This window comes from Jaculus jaculus, chromosome 2 (genome assembly GCF_020740685.1).
Source record: "Jaculus jaculus isolate mJacJac1 chromosome 2, mJacJac1.mat.Y.cur, whole genome shotgun sequence".
Taxonomy (NCBI): domain Eukaryota; kingdom Metazoa; phylum Chordata; class Mammalia; order Rodentia; family Dipodidae; genus Jaculus; species Jaculus jaculus.
The window spans coordinates 67,564,052-67,584,838 of NC_059103.1; the positions used below are offsets into that span (position 1 = coordinate 67,564,052).

The 20,787-nt window shown below is 42.6% G+C and overlaps 1 protein-coding gene across 1 annotated transcript; it reads right to left on the reverse strand.

Moving 5' to 3' along the window:
- Nucleotides 1-4,177: 4,177 nt before the first annotated feature.
- Nucleotides 4,178-18,987, reverse strand: Anks4b (ankyrin repeat and sterile alpha motif domain containing 4B). The gene is made up of 2 exons (XM_004665449.2): nucleotides 18,764-18,987; nucleotides 4,178-6,141 (listed from the first exon to the last, which is right to left on the reverse strand). The coding sequence occupies exons 1-2, from the start codon at nucleotides 18,925-18,927 to the stop codon at nucleotides 5,052-5,054; spliced, it is 1,254 nt and encodes a 417-aa protein (XP_004665506.2). The 5' UTR covers nucleotides 18,928-18,987; the 3' UTR covers nucleotides 4,178-5,051.
- Nucleotides 18,988-20,787: the final 1,800 nt, after the last annotated feature.

The window sequence follows — 20,787 nt, forward strand, 5'->3', positions numbered from 1 at the left end:
TGTAGCAAGGAAATAGGTCAGCCTTTCCACCCCTTAGGGAAAGCCTGACTACTATAATGAAAATATTTTTTTCCACTTATATCACCATGCCACTCACCATTTCATTATTTCTTCCTCTTTTTATGCCACTCTGGAGATCAAACCCAGAGCCTTGCCCATGCCAATCAAACACTACCACTAAGCTATATCTCCAGCATAACTTACCATTTTAAGGCGTTTAATTCAGTGAGGTTCAGTACATTCATAAAGTTGTGAAACCATCACCACAAGTCAAGAACATTTCATCACCTCCCAAAAAACCCTATTGCCTGGTATCCATCCCCTCATCCCAATCCCTGAAAACCACTAATCTACTTAAACCTATATGGATTTGTCTCTTTAGGAAATTCTGTATGAATTCAATCACATACTATGTGTCTATTTGAAAAATTAAAGGAACCCTGGAATTTTGGAATACTAGAAAATATAAAGGAATACTTCTAAATAAGTCAGGACTCCTTTGATCACAGGAAGTAGAGGCTAAACCTCAGTCTACCTTAAGCTCAGTGACTGTATGGTGAAAGGCATCCCTTGGCTCTTAGAATTAAGGAGTAAGCACAACTGGTTCTAGCTACATTTAAATCCAGAGGTTTCTAGTGTCTCCAGGAACCAGTCTTTTACTCTCTACCCCCCCATTCTGTTTTTTACCTTCAACAGTTAGAATTCATGGAACTGAGACCAACTCGCCATGTAAGTCTCGTACACACTCCTGCACCTCACCTCGGCCAGGTTTGGGTAGTTGCCTGCCTAAAGAAACTCATTGTCCAGGGCAGCCTGATGCTCTGGTTATTCACGCATGGTCATTGAAATGAAGTGGAATCCACCCATGCGGCCACATGAACTGACAGCTTTAGAGGGAGGGAAGAATGGTTTATAGATTCAGACATGCATGTTTACCTCAGAGCCCAGGCTGACAGAGCCATTCGAATCACCTCATTCAACCTCAGCAGACAGATGGTGAAACTGAGTTGCAGACATGTCTGCCCTGGCTCTCTTGAGTCAGCAGCTGAGCTGCGTCACCCCAGTCCTGCCAAAGAGCCAGCCGGGATCTAGTCCCCATCTCTCTCATGCTGCACTATCAAATAAGTTAGCAGCAAAACAAGATACATTTTTGATTTCATTGTTCCACCCATACCTCTGGGTAGGGTCTCTTCATACCTTAGGCATCTTAACCAAAATGTTATCCTGTTTGCCAGAATGTCTGGAAGGGGCCTTTGTGCTCTACTACAAGATCACGTGATCTCGCTGTGCACATCGCAAAGAACTGTGCAGGCTCTGGGGGACTCTTAACCCTACAGGATGTGTGGAGAAGACTGTGACGATGCAGTCATTCATATATGCCTTCTTCCATTCTCCACAAGAGCCGCTACCATGACTCTGCCCTAGGTCCTCACTCTCCAGAGGAGACACAGTGCAGAAGGGAAGACAGGTAGAGGAAAAGATAACAACATCTGCCGGGCTCCTTCCCGGGCAGGTAGGTAGTGCCGAGGGAAGGACCAGGCCTGCTGGTTCCTCCCTAGGGGTTGAGGGGATGATGAGCGTCGGACAACTCAGAAGCCTCTCCTGGCCACCGGAGAAAAACCACACTGAGTCGGGAATCTTTTTGATGCAGGAACTCAGAGAAACAACTCACTTTATTACTCTGAGCAGTTGCCTATATCATGTTGGGGGCGAAGGCGGGGATTTTAGAATGGGGCAGAGGTAAGGGCCAATAGTAAACTGTAACTATTGAAATGGTAATTACAGTTGCCACGCGGAGGTGGCAGGCCGGAAGCCATTAGGCGTCTTGCTGAGTCCTAACTGGCCAGAGACAGGTCGCCAAACTTTAGCTAGACTCAGGAAGTTCCACTAGGCCTCACGCCTGGGCCTTTCAGAGCCCAACAAACATCAAAAAGTTCTCAGGTTGCAGGAACATGGTAAAGATGTCTCAGCAGGCAAGCGGGGCTCACAAGATGTGACAGAAGGCAGGTTAATGAAGAGGCCATTTAGAAAGACGCACCCTAGGACAAGCAGCAGTAGGCTGCTGCTACCATAGCTGATCTTGAACAGGACCTTCCAAGATGGCATAGTTGGTCAAGTACTTGCAGCTCAAACATGAGGACTCGCATCTCCAGAATCTCTGTGAAATTCTGGGCTTGACACATGCTGGTAATAACAGTCGTGGGGAGGCAGAGACAGGAGAGGAGGATCACTGCGACTTGCTGGCTAGTCTAGCTGAATCTGAGTTCTTGGTTCAGTTAAGAGATCCTGCTCAAAAAATAGTGTGGAGAGCAATTGAGAATGACACCTGATGTTGACCTCTGCCCTCCACATTCATGCACACATATGAAAATGCACACACACACACACACACACACACACACACACACACACACAACCAGTTAGTGAACCCAGCAAGAACTAAAGCTGGGACAGAAGGCTGCCAGACATGAGCTATGGGTTTAGACAAGGACAACTCCTGTCCTGCAAATAAGAAACAGGTATAATAAATGTCCCCATTTCTTTCCCTTCTACCTTGGTCTTTTTTTTTTTTTTTTTTTTTTTTTTTGAGGTCTGGCCTCACTTTTATTCCAGGCTGAACTGGAATTCACTACATAGTCTCGGGGTGGCCTTGAACTCACTGTGATCTTCCTACCTCTACCTCTGGAGTTCTGGGATTAAAGGCATGTGCCACTATGCCTGGCTTCCCTGTTTTTTGTTTTTTTTTTTCCTTTGGTAACTCCATTGGCCAACCCAAGCAGCCACCCTGCTGCTATGGTCCCCAAGAGCACCTAAATTATGACTTTGGGTCCTATCTTGTACCTTCTGACACCTCCACCCCATCCAGTTCTTCTTACATGTAAGCTGTCTCTGATGCTCTATTTGAGGTGATTAAATGTTTGTTCATATCTCCCCCAGGAAGGCAGGCAGTAGGAGTATGTTAGTCAGCGTTCTGTTACTGTAATGAAATACCTGAGATCAACTAGGAGGAAGGAAGGAAAGAATGGAGAGAGAGAAGGAAGAAGGGAAGGAAAGTAAGTTTATTTTGGCTCATGGCTTCAGAAGATTTTTATTTGTTCATTTAATTAATTATTTATTTATTTGCAAGAGAGAGAGAGGAGACAAAGAGAGAATGGGCATGGCAGGGCCTCTAGCCACTGCAACCAAACCCCTTCTGCATCTGGCTTAAATGGGTCCTGGGGAATCGAACCTGGATCCTTTGGCTTTGTAGGCAAGCACCTTAACTGCTAAGCCATCTCTTCACCCTGCTTCAGAAGTTTTGATCCACGCTCACTTGGCCTCATTGTTTTAGTGCCCTTGGGGAGGTGGTACATTATGTCAGAAGCATATAGTACCTGTTCACATTAAGCCTGCTGAAAATCTAAGTGGCAGAGTTGTATGGAGGGAAGAGGAGTCTGGAGTCCTAATAACCCCTTCAAGAGCATGACCCTAATGGTGTAACTTCCTTCCACTAATCACAGCCTCTTTAAGATTCTACCACCTCCCAGTAGCTCCATGGGCCGATGATGACCAAGCCTTTAGCAATGGACCTTGGGTACCATAATTGAGATCCAAATTGTAGCATGCTGTGGTGGTTTGATTCAGGTGTCCCCTATAAACTTAGGTGTTCTGAATGCTAGGTTCCCAGCTGATGGAGATTTGGGAATGAACGCCTTCAGAGGGCAGTGTATTGTTGGGGGTGGGCTTGTAAGTGGTATAGCCCTTTCCCCATGCCAGTATTTGGCACACTATCCTGTTGCAATCGTCCACCTGATGTTGGAGAGGGGGTGATGTCCACCCTCTGCTCATGCCATCATTTCCCCTACCATCATGGAGCTTTCCCTCAAGCCCGTAAGCCAAAATAAACCTCTTTTTCCCACAAGCTGCTTTTGGTTGGGTGATTTCTACCAGCAATGTGAACCTGACTGCAACATTGACCCAGACATGCAGCAAAGGTGATAAGCAATAACAAATAAGCATGATAAGCATGACTTTGCAAATTCTACTTTTGCAATGAACCTTCCCTGAAAACAATTAGATGTTCTTTTCTCCTTTTTAAAGTTCGGGGCATCAACCCTTTAGCACAATAATAAAAGACCTCAGGTATTTTTTTTTTTTTTTTGGGCTTAGACTGCCAAAACAAGCACTGTAGACAGAGTGGCTTAAACAGCAGAAATTTATTTTTTCTACAGCTTGAGAGGCTGAAAACCCAAGGTGATTCGGTTTGTTCCTGAGGCCTCTCTCCTTGGCTGGCGGAAGGTAGCCATCTTGCTGTGTTCTCTTTTCTCGGTATGTGAGCACATCCTTGTTGTATCTTCCTCTTCTTATGAGGACATCCATCATGTGGAACCAAGACCTTCATCCTTATGACATCATTTAACCTTAATCACCTCTTAAAAGTCTCTGTCTCCAAAAACAGTCACTTCAGTGGTTAGGGTTCCAACCTATGGATTTTAAAAGGAGCACAGTATATAGCAGATACCTTGTACGACCTGTCTTCAGTCTCCCTACCCTCTATTCCTTCCCTGTTTTCAGGCAGGGGTACTCTAAAACCCATCCCCACCGTTTGTAAACATCTGTTAATGAGTTAGATGCAGTTAAGCCTCATACCAGTGAGGAGCTTCATTCCAAAGTCACAGAGTAAGGACAGAACTGGAGTTAGAGGCTCCAGGTTACACAGATCAGAATGTAAGCCACGGGCCTATAGTGTGATTAGAATTTATCATTTCAAATACTCCTAAAAGTCATCCATTCGATCATTTTTTATTCAAAACTATCAAAAAGATAACCGAAGAGCAATGCCATTTGTTTGCTCCAAGGTATCCTTGAATTTTTTTATACTGGCAGGTAGACATACAGTATTTCCCAGAATTGAGTCTGGGCTTCTTGGGGGTTGGGTATCTCCAAACCTCCAGCACCCACAGTCGCTCAGTACTGGATGGAGGGCAGGGGCTGTGTGGCCTAGACTGCTTCCTGTGGGCCACGGCATCTCCCCCGTGCTGCAGGCTCGCCCTGTTGACCAGCACCCTCCATCAGAGGCTGGTGTCCACCAGCTGCCCAGGGTGCTGCAGCACCTGCTTCCTTCTGTCTATGGCATGAAGAACTTTCTTCCTGGGCCCCAGCTGCATTTGTATGTTCTGCAGGTCCTCATCGGAGCAAAGCAGCAGAGCCTCGAGGTCTATCTGCTCTCTCATGAAGGTGGGAAGGAATTCCTCCAGGTGCTGAGACTTCAAGAACACTTCGAGAGGAGTTGCATCAACTACATCTTCCTCCCACTCCACTTCGTCCTCATCCCAAGGCAGGCCACCCCCACCACCATTTTCCTCTTCCTCTTGATCAGCTTCTGCCACTTCGCCAGCCTTTGTTTCTCCTTCTCTGTGGAACAATTCACTGGACATTTTAAATTCCAGCTCCCTCTTGCTGTATGAGATGTCTTCAGGGCTCAAAGCCCTGTTCCTTCTAAAAACAATACTTCCTAGACCTGGACGGTTGAGAATGGACTCGTGTCGTGCACCACTGGCCTCTGCTGAGAAGTGGGGCTTCTCTGTGAGGTCCTCTGAAAGTGAGTCTTCCTCCTCCTCTCTGAACACTTGCATCACGTTCCTCTGCCCACTTCTGCCTTCCTTCTCCACCTTTTCTTCTGCCTCTTTGTTCTTTCTCAGCTTTAACTTGAATGTGTCTTTAATACCCTTAGACAGGGACCCAAATGTACCGGAAGCAGAAGCATTTGAAAGGGATGACTTGGAGAAGGTGCCCTTGGAAGAGAACAGAGTTCCGGAGTCCTCCTTGCTGTGATTGTGGGCCATCTTATGTTGGTGCTTCTCCTGAAGCCTTTCACATTCTTTGATCTGCCTCCTGGCATTCTTCTGAGCCTGCTCCTTTAGCCGGGTAACTTTCTTAGGGTTCATGGTGTTCTGGGTTGTGGCTGCCTTATCCAGGAGAGCCACACATTCCTTCTGCTCCCTGCTGGCAGCAGCATCCAGTGGCGACTGTAAGTCATTATCCAGGGCAAAGATGTTGGCACCAAAATTGACCAGGAATGTGACGCAGTGGGCATGGCCATTGGAGGCTGCATAATGTAGAGGAGTATTTCCCCAGATGTCACACTTGTCAGGATCCCCGCTAGAAGAGAAAATATGAAAGACACTTTTTAATTTTTTTTCTCTGAACATGAGGTCTGTAAAGAAAAACAAAAACAAATATAATGAACAAGTTGCATGTTTATCCTGCCTTGACAGTGACACAAGATAAATATGTCTAGCTATGCCACAACCAGATACCAGATGGCCAGAAACAGAGAGAGCTCATCTCTATCCCATGCTTCCCTTTTAGAAGCAGAAACACTTTCAAGAAACTTCCCAGTGGAGTAACTTTCATATTGCATTGGCCAGAATTGAATGGCATGACTAAGGGAAGGAAACAGCACTGTGTCTAATTCAGATTAACAGGAATTTTCCCTGAATCTTGGAATAGGGTTATGAAATGGCATCCTGGTAAATGTTTAACACTGAGCTCATTCAGGAAGAAAGAAATATCAAAGTCCTGATTTATGGCTTGTATCAATTTCTATGGTGCAAATATACCCAGCATGAAGATTCCCAAATTAATAGGTAACCCACTAGGTGTAGAAATTGGAATACATAGGCAGTAGCGTACTGTTATGAATTGTTTCTACCATGCAGATGTCATGGACAATGCAAGAGCACAGAAAGCAATAAAGTAACTGTGAAGTGACGAATGTAAATGTTAACTTAACAGATGAATTTTAATGAATAATAATGAAGTGATGAATTCTACTTTTAATGTAACTGATTAAATTGTAAGCTTATATGATTTCAATAATTTCTGTATTTGATTCTCAAACTTCCTAAAACGTTAGCAATAACCTCTGACAAACTTGTGAGAGCTGAATCCAGAGCCCTGCTCTCTCCCATGAGTCACATATGGAAAAATAAGAAGCTAAAGAAACTCTGAGGCCTCAGCAACAAGAAAGATGAGAGCTTCCCTTTCCTGTGAGGCCTTGAGTTATAGGTACAGGCCCCATGGAAAGGGGAGAGGGTGAATCAAAAAGTCCTCTTAATATTGCTTGTGAGTAGAAGGCAGAAAATTACCCTTGCAACCAACATAATAATATATTATAACTCTTCTACTTTGAGAAGCTACTCAAAGTTTGGTTCCCAGGTAAGTAGCAGCAATGTTACCTGTGATTTTGGTAAAAATGTGGAATTTGACAATGTAATCTGACTAGACCTTCAGGTGACTCATAGTTAATGTGCCACAATCATTGTCCTATAATTTGGTGACTCAGACCTGGGAATCCCTGGCTGCCTCATGCTTTTCAGTAATGAAGTTATCATTATCCCAGAAATAAAGTAGGATTCTTGGAGAGCTCAACTGCTTTGCCCAAGGGTAATAGACAGCACACTTAGTTTAGTTTTGTTCTTGTACTGCTAGACACTGAGTCCAATGCCTCGGTCTTGCTGGTCAAGTGCTCTACCACTGAGCTACAGCCCCATGCCATCAGACAGCGCACCTTGCATCAGCTTGGCTCTAAATCACACCATGTGCAACACAATATCACCTTCCATGAATACACCTTAGTCTATCCATCTCACCAGCCACAGGTCCTTTAATGTCACTTTTCAAGGATTCACTTTTTTCATCTGTCCATTGAGAATTACAATACTATATGCTCCTAGAGATGTTGTGTCCAATAAAAAGTTACACACACACACACACACACACACACACACACACACGGCATAGAAAAGTGTTTTGTAGGGCTGGAGAGATAGCTTAGTCATTAAGTGCTTGCCTGTGAAGCCTAAGGACCCCGGTTCAAGGCTCAATTCCCCAGGACCCACATTAGCCAGATGCACAAGGGGGCATACACATCTGGAGTTTGTCTACAGTGTCTGGACGCCCTGGTGTACCCATTCTCTCTTTCTGCCTCTTTCTCTCTGTCATTCTCAAATAAATAAATAAATAAACTAAAAAAATAAAAAAAGAAAAGTGTTTGGTACATAGCATATATTTACTAAATATATCATTTCCATTGTCTCTAAACTCATATATTTGAATTTTTTCTTGTGTCTATTTTGTAAATTTCTAGCAGCACAAGAGCTCGTGTGTGTGTGTGTGTGTGTGTGTGTGTGTGTGTGTGTGTGTGTGTGTGTTTATTGTTTTGGTTTCATTGAGCCTGTGTCTCACTCACCAGGCTACCTTGGGACCAACTATATAGCTCAGGCTGGCCTCATACATGTACCAATTCCCCTGCCTCAGCTTCCCAAGTGCTAGGAATACACGTATGAGCCACCACGTCTACTGAATTCTTATGACTTATGAGTACTTCGGGTACTATTTAATTTGCTAATTATTTATGCTCTACTTCCATCATTACATAATTTGACAAAGAGGGTGCAACCTGTGTTTTCTCTCCTTATTATTATCTATTTTGTCTAACAGAAATCTCAAAATCAGGGCTGGGATTGTGGAAAACAGTGTGGAGGTTCCTAAAACAGCTAGAGATTGATTTACCATATGACCCAGCTATAGCACTCCTAGGCATATATCCAAAGGACTCATCTCATTTCCTTAGAAGTACATGCTCAACCATGTTTATTGCTGCTCAATTTATAATAGCTGGGAAATGGAACCAGCCTAGATGTCCCTCAACAGATGAGTGGATAATGAAGATGTGGTACATTTATACAATGGAGTTCTACTCAGCGGTAAAGAAAAATGAAGTTATGAAATTTGCAGAAAAATGGATGGACCTGGAAAGTATTATACTAAGTCAGGTAACCCAGGCCCAGAAAGCCAAGCGCCACATGTTCTCTCTCATATGTGGATCCTAGCTACAGATGACTGGGCTTCTGTGTGAGAATGAAAATACTTAGTAGCAGAGGCCAGTAAGTTGAAAAGGAGACATAAAGGGTGGAGAAAGGAAGGGAGGAGGATACTTAATAGGTTGATATTGTATATATGTAATTACAATGATTGTAATGGGGAGGTAATATGATGGAGAATGGAATTTCAAACGGGAAAGTGTGGGGGTGGGGAGGGAGGGAATTACCATGGGATATATTTTATAATCATGAAAAATGTTAATAAAAATTAAAAAAAAAATCAGGGCTGGGGATGTACTTCAGTTGACAGAGTATTTGTCTAGTATGCATGAGGCTCTGGGTTTGATCTCAGAACTGCCTAAAACTGGGTGTAGAGGTGTGTGCCTGTAATCCCCCAGGACTTTGGAAGTGGAAGCTGGAGGATCAGAAGCCGAAGGTCATTCTTGGCTGCACTAAGAGAGAGAAAGTATGAATAAGTAAATATCTCTAAGCTAGCCCAAGCCTAAAGAAGATATACAGATGGGGTAAGGAGTCTAGGTTTGTTCTTTGAATAAAGCAAAGTTTAGCATATGATCCTTCTAGAAAGTGCAGCCATAGCTCAGTTGTGGCTGATGCTATCTTCCACACGGGCAAAAACAATATTACCATGGTCCCCACTTTTCGAATGATACCGGAGCTCTAGAATGTGATGGAATTTTTTAAGTGTTGGCTCACATTTAAAAGAAAAACACAGTGAAGTCCAAATAAAACAACTTGCAGGCTAGACCAGCTCATGGGCTGGCAGCTCTCCCTGCACACAGGGCAGCGCGAGCAGAGGCACAGACAGGTAACAGTAGGCGGCATATTCTGGAACCCAGAGTGCACCTCAGCATGGCCAGAGCGCACAGAATGGCAGGAAGAAGTGGGAGGGGGAAGGAAAGAAAATGAAATTGAATCTAAGGAAAGCAAATATTACACAGCACCATCTTGACCAGCAGCCTCCTTCAATGGACCCCAGCCAGTTGTCCCGATCTAGTAGTTTCAGACGAAAGGAGACCCCTGAGACCTTGGCACAGTTGTGCATCTTTGGGAAGCACAGTGCCTCATCCCAAACAAATGGTTTCATGTTTTATTTATTTTAACCAAACACCAGACTCAAAAGACTTTGTAAGTGCTCTAAACATCAAAGAGGGTGGGTTGGAAAACATTCAAGATGTTACTGTAGACATAAACAAAAACACACTGATTAAATTTGTCAGACATTTTCCTTGAACTGCATAAGCTAAAACAAAATGCTGGGAAGAGTGAGTTGCAGGGGGAAATGCCATTCAGACATTAAGGAGTCTGGGTTAAATGGCTATGCTTAAGGATTTAATGTGGTGGAATTTCCCTGTCTCAGTGGTTCTCAAGTGATATTTGCAAGGTGGGAGGAAGAGCATAAGGAAAGCCTGACATAGGCACAAAGGTAGCTCTTCTTGAGAGAAAAGTGCATATGCTGGGTTCCAAATTTATAAATGAAATTTTAAGATGATTCATGTGCTTTCCTAATGTGTTTAAGCTATTTTCACCTACAAAGAACAAACCTATTTGAGGATAACTTTCTAATTGACATAAAATGCTAAAACTATTTGCATTAAGGTTCAAAGGTCTTTCTAAAATTAGTCCTTTTGCTCCCTCTTTCTGCCAGAGTCTTCCTTGATACCAAGGCTGACCTCAAACTTAGGATGCTCCTGCCTCAGCATTCTGAATTCCAGGCTCACAGGCATGATGTGACACCTGCTCACATTTTTTTATTTATTTTTTTATTGACAACTTCTATAATTGTAGAAAATAGCCTATGGTGTATCAGACAGATTCAGGTTCACTGAGATGAACTTCAAGAACAGACACAATTATGGAAGAAGGGATATTTATTGAAGCTTACAGATCCAGGGGAAGTTCCATAAATGACAGAAGAAGCTGGCCTGCCTTCACAGGTCCAAGCAGAGAGACAGAAGTACAAGCCACAAGCCAAAAGCCACACAGCACACTTCAGGAACTCCACCTAGGTACACTTTGCATATCTTTAGATTGCAATCTGAAACCCACCACCACACCTTAAGATCCACCCAGTGATACTGCCTCCAGCCAGGTGTCTGCAGATGCAAACTACAAACAAACAACTGAATATATGGGGGGCCATCTATTCTATTCAAACCATCACATATGGTAATTCCCTCCCTTCCCCCACTTTCTCCTTTGAAACTCCACTCTCTGTCATACACCTTCCCCTTCTCAATCAGTCTCTCTTTCATTTGGATGTCATAATCTTTTCCTCCTATTATGATGGTCTTGTGTAGGTAGTGTCAGGCACTGTGAGCTCATGGATATCAAGGCCATGTTATGTCTAGAGAAGCACATTGTAAGGAGTCCTATTCTTCCTTTGGCTCTTACATTCTTTCTGCCACCTCTTCCACAATGGACCCTGAGTCTTGAAAGATGTGATAGAGATATTTCAGTGCTAAGCACTCCTCTGTCACTTCTTCTTGGCACCATGATGCCTTCTGAGTCAACCTAAGGTCATTGCCATCTGAAAAGAGAAGCTTCTCTAACCCCCATTGCATATCCCTGCTCAGGCCTTCATAAACTGCACCTACCTCTCGCTTGATAGCTTGAGTACAACACCATTACTCTATGGATTCCTGGGATTAAATTCAGTTTGACTTTTTCCAAATCTTTCTCCTTAAGAGAAACTATCTGGAAATGATTCTTATTTTACCTTCATTTTTAGTAAGCATTAATATCATACAATGATTTTTAAATTCAGCTTGGTCTTATTGCTAAACAGGCATGCCTAAATTATATTACTCTAAGATCTGTTCCATTCTTAGTACACCTGATATTGATTTTTTTGTGAAGTTGATCTCAGAAACCATAATTCTCCCAGAAGTGTTTTCTACATAACAATGAATCATTTGGATTCATAAATAACCAAAGAAATGCCCATTAAAATGACACACTGGCCATCATTCTTTGCCAATCAGAGAGGAGATGATTTAAAAATATTAATACTCAGGTTTAGTAGGAGTGTGAGGACTAGCAGAAGTGTGAGGAACATGTGTATGAGGATAAGCAAGAGTGTGAGGATTAGCAGCGGGTTTTGAAATGAACTAATCTGGCATTATAGAACAAACACTTCATGATCTCACTTACCTGTAGAATCCAAAAAAGCATGGAACTCATAGAAGTGTCAGAGAATACAATACTGTTTAGGGATGGGGAGGAAGTGTGAGAGAGATACAGGTCTAGGTATACAAACTTTCAGTGAGTAGGATTAAGTTCAAGTAATTCCCTATATAGCCAGGTGTCTGTTTTAACAATGCACTTTATACTTGAAAAGCAAATAGCTTTTAAGTGCTCTCACCACAAAAATGATAATTATATAACACAATGCATATAATTAGCTTGGTTTAATCATTGCATAATATATACAAATTTCAAAATATCTTACTACATGTAATTTTTGAGGGTATCTTACTATAAAGCCCAAGCTGGGCTTGAACTCATGATCCTCCTGACTCAGCTTTCAGAGTGCTGGGGTTATAAACATGAAACCCCATTACTAGCTCTGTGCAATTTTATTTGTTAAGTTAAATGCAATAAATAGATCATGATGAAACCATAAAACAGAACACCATGCAGTCATGAAAACTAGTAGCATGCAAAAGATTTAAAAAAAATTTTTTAAATGTGCTGGAGAGATGGCTTAGTGGTTAAGTACTTGCCTGTGAAGCCTAAGGACCCCCATTTGAGGCTCGATTCCCCAGGACCCATATTGGCCAGATACACAAGGGGGTGCATGCATATGGAATTCATTTGCAGTGGCTGGACGCCCTGGTGTGGCCATTCTGTCTCTCTCTCTGCCACTTTCTCTCTCTGTTTATCACTCTCAAATAAGTAAATAAAAATAAGCAAAAGAAATTTAAAAAAAACTAGTAGTATGGTTGTCAACTGTGAAATGCAAATGATAGTGATATGATTGTTTGTGACTTATCACAATGTTTCTGTAAAATTTGTATGAATATAGGGAGAATAAAACATATGTATGTTAGCATATGTTCAAAATTAAAAGATCTGGAAGGCCCGAGGCATGGTGGTACACAACTTTAATTCCAGCACTCAGGAAGCAGAGGTAGGATACTCGCCATGAGTTTGAGGCCATCCTGAGACTACATAATGAGTTCCAGGTGAGCCTGGGCTAGAGTGAAACCCTACCTGAAAAAACTAAAAAAAAAAAAAAAAAGATATATACATATTGTGTGTGTGTGTGTGTGTGTGTGTGTGTGTATACTATAACTTAAATGGTTGAGTGGTTGAACTTAAGATGCTTTTACTTTGTGATATTACAAGAAAACCTGATATACCATCAATAGAAACTGCACAATAATTCCCAAATTTTGATTCTTTCCTACACTAGAGTGAGTGAGTGACTATGTGTATGTGTTAGCTCACACATATGGGTATGCATGTGAGGACAGTAGTCAATATTTCATATTTTCTTAATTGTCCTCCTTATTTTGTCAAACAAGATCTCTCTCACTGAACCTAGAGTGCATGGATTCAGTAAGTGCAGCTAGCCAGTAAGTTCTGGGGATTCCCTGTGTCCCCTCCAGTGCTAGGACTATAGGTGCACCACACCACCATGGCCAGCATTTTACATAGGTGCTAAAGATCTGAACTCTGGTCCTCATCCTTGCACAGCAAGTACTTTACCCATGGAGCCAGCTCCCCATCCCCTCCCTAGACTACTGGCATTTGATCACATACCCCTAGTGACACTGAACAGGAATCATGAGCAACAGCTCCCAGGCAGCCATGTGATCAATAGGGAAAACAACTGATTCTCTACAGTGTATTCTGTTGCTCATCTGTGACATTTGGTCTATTAGATATATTAAATTCATTTTCAGCTTCTGAAGATCAAGTTTACTGGAATGCAGGCCCATTGTAAGTTGAGGAGCATCTTTATACCACAACAAAATGTTAAGGACTATGAAAATGGGTACAATTTTTTACTTATTATAGATACCTTTCTAATATGATGTGAAATGCTATATAAATATGAAGTCCTTTAAGAGTCAGAGAGAAAAATAACTCATCTTTATGTTTAAAACTTAACCAAAATTTTCATAAGCACTTTAGAGGCAAAATAATTTATTTATATGTGCATTTGCACATGCCATAGTTCTTGTGTAGATGTCAGAGGACAACCTCAGATTGTTGATTATTTACTTCCACCTTTTTTTTTCTAGCCCTCACCTAGTAGCAGTTTGAATTCCTTTCCCATTCATTCCAACCTTCCCTTCTGCTTTCCCTCCACCTCATTTTAAAAGTTTATCTTTGTTTATTTATTTGAGAGTGAGGAAGAGAGAAAAAAGAGGCTGAAAGATAGAGAAAGAATGGGCACGCCAGGGTCTCCAGCCACTGCAAATGAACTCCAGATGCATGTACCACCTTGTGCTTCTGGCTTTCTGTGAGCCCTGGGGAATCCAACCTGGGTCCTTTGGCTTTGTGGGAAAGTGTCTTAACAGCTAAGCCATCTCCCCAGCCCATCCTTCCACATTTTTTGATGCAGAATCTTTCTTGTGCTGTTGGGGGCGGGGCAATAAATCTGGCTGTGAGACTCGGGATTCTCCTGGATCTGCCTCCTATTTGGGATCTGGCCTTGCATGGGTGCTGGAGATTGCACTGTGGTTGGCAGCTTGCAGAACAAGAACCTTTAACCACTGAGCAACCTTCCCAGCCCATGAATTGTTTTTTATAATTGAGACCATTATCCTTCACAGAGATATATGACACATATGATAGTTTTCCATCTTTAAGTTGAAAATAAATAAGGAAGGAAGAAAAGAAGGAAGGAAGGGAAGGGAAGGGAAGGGAAGGGAAGGGAAGGGAAGGGAAGGGAAGGGAAGGAAGGGAAGGGAAGGGAAGGAAGGGAAGGGAAGGGAAGGAAGGCGGGAGGGAGGAAGGAAGGAGGAAAAGGGAAGAAAGGAAAGTTGAATATGCTATAGTTACCTTAGCATTGCTAGGACAAAACACTTGTCCAATGAAGCTGATGGGAGGAAAGGGTTTGAGTTAAAGCCTCAAGGGGAAACTTCAAGATGGCAGGGAAAAGTATTGCATGAACAGAGGCTCGACATCACTTCTTGCTACAGCAGTTAGAAGACAGCAGCAAGACAGTGAGAGGGGCTCTTCCAAGAGGAAGGTTGGCTATAATACCGCAGAGTCCATCCCCAGGAACACAACTCCTCCAGCAAAGCTCCACCTCCAAAATTGCTACCAGCAGGGGACCAAACATTCAAAATACCCGAGCTTATGGGGGGTCATATGATTCCAACGATCACAGGGAGGAAGCAAGGAAAATAGCTTTCTAAAGCCAAAATGTTGATATTAACCTCCACAGAATCTGTTGTCTCACTCAGTAATGAGAAATAATCACTTAAGTAAGGACAACAGAATGGCTTCAGCTACTGATTCAAGATTTTACTTTCTTTCCTTTTTAACACTCTTAAATCTGGTTGGATATTTGATCTCACAATGGCTCTAAACTGCTGCTGTGGTCAAAATGGGCTATGACCTCTGCAAGCTCTCACAGACTGCATTTAGCCTCTGTCAGGCCAACTTAACACAGAAGACCTTAAATGTTTTTGGGTGAAGAAACAGAGCCTGGCTCATAATACAATTAATGATAAAACAACAGTTATGAAGGAAGGACTAGAAAATGCAGGTTAAGAATAAGCTTTAGGGCTGGAGAGATTGCTCAGTGGTTAAGGAACTTGCCTGCAAAGCCTAATGACCTGAGTTTGATTCCCTAGTACCTGCATAAAGTCAGATTCATGAAGTGGTGCATGCATCTGGAGTCAATTTGCAGTAGTAAAGGCCCTGGTGCACCCTTCTCCCACCCGGTCTCTCTCCTTGCAAATACATAAAATAAAAAAAAAATTTAAGTTTTATGTCAAAGTATTTAGTGATAAATAAATGGACTAGGTTTTGATATTACATTGAAATTATGTTATTCTCTTCAACTGGTGGAGAAAATTATAGACTCTATATAATAGACTGTTGGATGAGGCAAATAGGCAGAAACATGGAGAATGTGTATTTGATCTTAACTGCAGATTAGAAATCAAATTAAACTATATATCACTGGAGAAATGGTTCAACAGTTAAGGCATTTGCTTGCGAAGCATGACAGCCTAGGTTTGATTCCCCAGTACCTATATAAAACCAGATGCACAAAGTGGCACATGCATCTGGAGTTGGTCTGCAGTGGCTAGAGGTTCTGTCACTCTTGTTCTCTATCCCTCTCTCTCTCCTCTCTCTCTTCTTTCTCCTCACAAATAAAGAAATCTAAAATAAGAACAAGCTATGCATAATGGTTTTTGATTATTAATATTGACTGTCAACATGACAGGATCTAGAATCACCTAAGAGATAAGTCTCTTGCATGCCTGTGAGAGAATGTCTAGATTGGGTTAAATGAGTTGGGAAGACTCCCCCTTCCACCACCAAATATGGACAGCACCAACCCATGGGCAAAACTGAGTACAAAGTAGGCAGCATCTTCCTCTGCTCTCCTGCAGACACAATGCGACCAGCAGCTTTGTGTTCCTGTCATGGCCTTCACCATGATGATTGGCTGTTTTCTCCAACTGTGAACCCAAATAAAGCTTCTCTTGTTTAAGTTGCTTTTGTCACAAAAAGGGAAAGGATCACCTAGGGAGATAGTAGCAGGACATCACAAATTCAAGACTGGCCTGAGTTGTCTGGTGACACTCTAACTCAGAAATCCAAGGGCTAGGGACATAGCTTGGTGGCACGCACCAGACCCTGGGATTTCACCGCGTTGACCTTGGGCTGCCTTCCTGCAGGAACTGTGAGAAATTCTTACTCTACAAACTGCCTAGCCTGAAGTACTCTATTATCATAGCACAAATGGACTAAGACATGTGTTATTTGATCCGAAATGTTTACTTTGAAGCATTTAGTCTCAAGAAAATATAAGCAAAGATCTATGTGCAAGAATAATCATTACAACACTGTTCAAACTAGGAACATAAATGTATGTTCCAGAGAGAGATTGGTTTAAAAAATGAACTTTCAATTGGAATACTAAGATATCCTTAAAAACTAAATTTTAGAACTATGTTTGTCACTTCTTATCATTGTGACAAAATGAATGTGAAAAGAAGTTAAAGGAGGAAAGATTTATTTTGGTTCAAGTTTTCAGAAACTTCAGCCAAGGATCCCTCGGCCTGTGGCAAGGCAGACATTATGATGGAGAGGGCATGGCAGAGCAAAGCTGCCCACTTCATGGTGGCCAGGGAGAAGACAGAGAACAAGAGCAAGAAGGCAGGGGCAAAAAACACTCTTCAAAGGCATAACTACCAGCGACCTACTTGTTTTAACCAGGTCTGGGGAGATTGCTCAGTGGATAGAGCTTACCTTGTAAGCATTAGGGCCTGATTTTGATCCCCAGAACAGATGTAAAAACCCCAGTCCCAGCACAGGGAAGGCAGATAAGACTCACTGGCTAGCCAGTCTAACCCAATCAGTGAGCTCCACACTGAGAGACTGTCTCAAGTGGATGGCATTCCTGAGAATGACATCTGAGTTTGTCTTCTGCCCTAGATATCTAACATATAGGTTCACACACACACATGCTAATATGTGCAAACATAGGAATAAGTAAATGTAAATTTTAGTAAGCATAGGGTGAGCAGTACAAGAGGTGAAACAATGCAATGAGACTGTGGAAAACGGTGGATGGTGGGGTGTAGAGGTCTGGGAAATGCAAGTTTTAAATTAGACCAAAGAGATGGGGCAAATCAAGTCTGCCCACTTCCACATTTAGTCATCAACTCAGGAACTATCCCAACCGTGGGTTCTGCCTAACATGCCTGCCCATTCAGTGTAGAGTGTCTGCATCTGCAAGAAGTTTAATACAGAACATGGGTGTTGGCCCTCCTCTTTCATTATGTGCCTGTGTCAATTATCATGCATTCCACATACAAACTTCCACACAAATCTATCCACGCCCACCCACTCACCATCACTCACTTAGTCCAATTCACCTAAAGTACTAAAAAACCCCTGGAACATTCTCTATGGCCACTCACTCACTGTACAACCACCAGAGCACTGTTTATAGCATGAATCTACCTGATGGCCTCTTGCATGAGCACAAGATGCAGTTTTCCTGGCCCTTAGGCTGAAGTGCAACTCCCCAGAATTTTCAGAGTTTCTCATTGTGTGATCTTGTCTCCTATACTGGTCCTGACCCTCCCAAGCCATGCTCAGCCACACTCAACTTCTTCAGCTCCTGAAGTACAGTCTCTTGTCCTTCCCTTCTTGCTTGATGATCTTTCATTTCTCCCTCTCCTCAGGGAAGCCTGTTTCTCAGCCTGGTGTTGGAATAGATACCGGCATTGAGTGCCCCTGGCTGTCCCTTTGGTAACATATATCCTAGGTGCCTGGCTTATCCGGCCCCTCTCAAATCTGACCACAACAGGAACCATGTCTTTCTTATCGATCAGTGTCCCCTGTGGCTAAAACAACAAAAAGGAAGAAGGAAAAGACGAAGAAGAGGAGGAGAAGCTGACACATAATACAATGAATTATGTATTGTATTGAACTGAATTCATTTCGCTGTTTAATCCCTCCCTCCCTCTGCCCATCTACCACCATAACCATGTTTTAAAGTGGAATGCCTGTCGCTAAAATGAGCCGCTCGGGTGATGCAGGTTGTTGGAGTGAACGATGCCTTGCACAGCACTCTCTCTTTCTCTAACAAGCCACTTACAAGAAAGAGGGTGAAAGATCTGGGCAGACTTTCTTTCCTCTTGTTTCTCTGACACCCTCCCCCAGACTGCACTTACCCTCTGCTGCATATTATTTCCAGGGCTTGCAGGTTCCCGTGATAGGCTGCCAGGAGAGTGGGTGTCATGCCGTCTTCATCAGAAAGATTCAGGTCTCGCTTAGTAGCCTCCTTTAAGAGTTCTAGGTAGCTATCACTGGCGGCTTGGTGATAGCGAGTAGACATTTTTTCTGCTTACCAACTCTTGGCCAGGTATCTCTCTCGCTCTAGGCAGAGGAGTGTTGGCAGAACTGCCTTCCAACAGAGCTGGTTAATCAGTGACAAGGAGCAGCACCCAGGGCAAAGCTCACTCCAGTCTCTCTCCTCAGGAGGCAGCCAGAAAACATGTGTAGCAGTGAATTAAGACCTTTCCTTTCTGGATGGGCAGTGACCCTGAGTTCTCAGGTCTGCTGTGTCTATCATAAGTTGCTTTGAAACACATTTTACTTTTGCTATGTCCATTAATCTCTTGAGAGTAACACTGACCATCTGGGCACAGAATGTGGAACAGAATTTCCAAAAGAGAACTCAACTATATTAGCTCAATGGGATGTCTTTTTAATAGCTTTTTGGAGGCATAATTTGTATAACTTAGAATTTGAAGTGTATAACTGGATATATACAATTAATTGGTGTTTAGTAAATTTCCAGTGGTACAACCATTACTGTGATGTGGAGGGGAGCTACAGTTGAGAGAATACTCAGGGATCAGGTTCCTATCAGAATTTCTACAGTGCAAGCCTGGTCCAAGAAGTGTCCTACAGAATACAAAAAGAAAATAGCAGCTCTATCCCACTCAAACCAGGCGCTGCACAAAGATGACGAATGTGGCTAACCACAGAGTTGGCACTCTGGGGGTGTGTGTGTGTGTATTTTCATTTTTATATTTAAGTTTATTCTTAAAATTTTTATTGACCACTTCCATAATTATAAACAATAAACCATGATAATTCTCCCACTTTCCCCTTCACAACCCCACTCTCCGTCATATCCCCTCCCCCTCTCAATCAGTCCCTCTTTTATTTTGATGTCACCATCTTTTCCTCCTACTATGAGGGTCTTGTGCAGGTAGCACGAGACACTGTGAGGTTATGGATATCCAGGCCATTTTGTGTCTGGAAGAGCACATTGTAAGGGGTCCCACCATGCATTCGGTTCTTACAGTATTTTCTGCCACAATTTTCACAGTGGACCCTGAACCTTGGAAGGTGTGACAAAGATGTTTCAGTGCTGAGCACACTCCTTTATCACTTCTCAGTACTATTTTGAGTTATCCCAGAGGTCATGCCATCTGAAAAGAGAAGCTTCTCTAACCAAAAAGAGAGTAGCATTAATATATGGGTATGAACATTAAGAGAAATACTTACCAAGCAGCTTGGTGAGAATAATATATGCATTTATCCAGACACCAGCAAGTGTCACACCCCTAGGGCTCATGACCTCCTCCATCATAGGGTTTCAGTACCAGACATGTATTCCCTCTGGTGGAGCAGGCCTCCAGTCCAAATATAGAGCTGTTGGTTTCCCCCATAACAGACATGCCACTATTGCCAACTTTGGCTCATTTGGCCTGGCTGGCCAAGGTTAAGGCTTACAGTGTCCACTGTTGTTTCTCTCCACTGATGACTTCTCTCTCACCCATAGAGCTGCACACAGCATAGCTTTATCCAGCTTTCAGTCAGAGCTGGCACTCTTAACTCCATCTCCATAGGCATCATACTTCAACTAACCAAAAGAGGAGAGCTCCAATATTACTACTGACCCCTACACATTCTGAGTGGTTCTTTTGCTCTTGGTAGCTGAGCTTTGGTGGTATATTCAATAACCTTATTATTTTGTTATCTGGCTCACTAGGTCAGCTTATTCAACACCTGACAAAAATCACCATATATAATCCCTCATACTAAAATATCCTTCATGTTCATTTACAACCAATAACTACTTTTACTTGTGGAAAATCACATCTGCTTGAAGTTTTTCCTTTTCATTGCTTAATAATATTCTGTCAGACTAATATGTCAACTGTTCATTTGCTACCAGTTGATA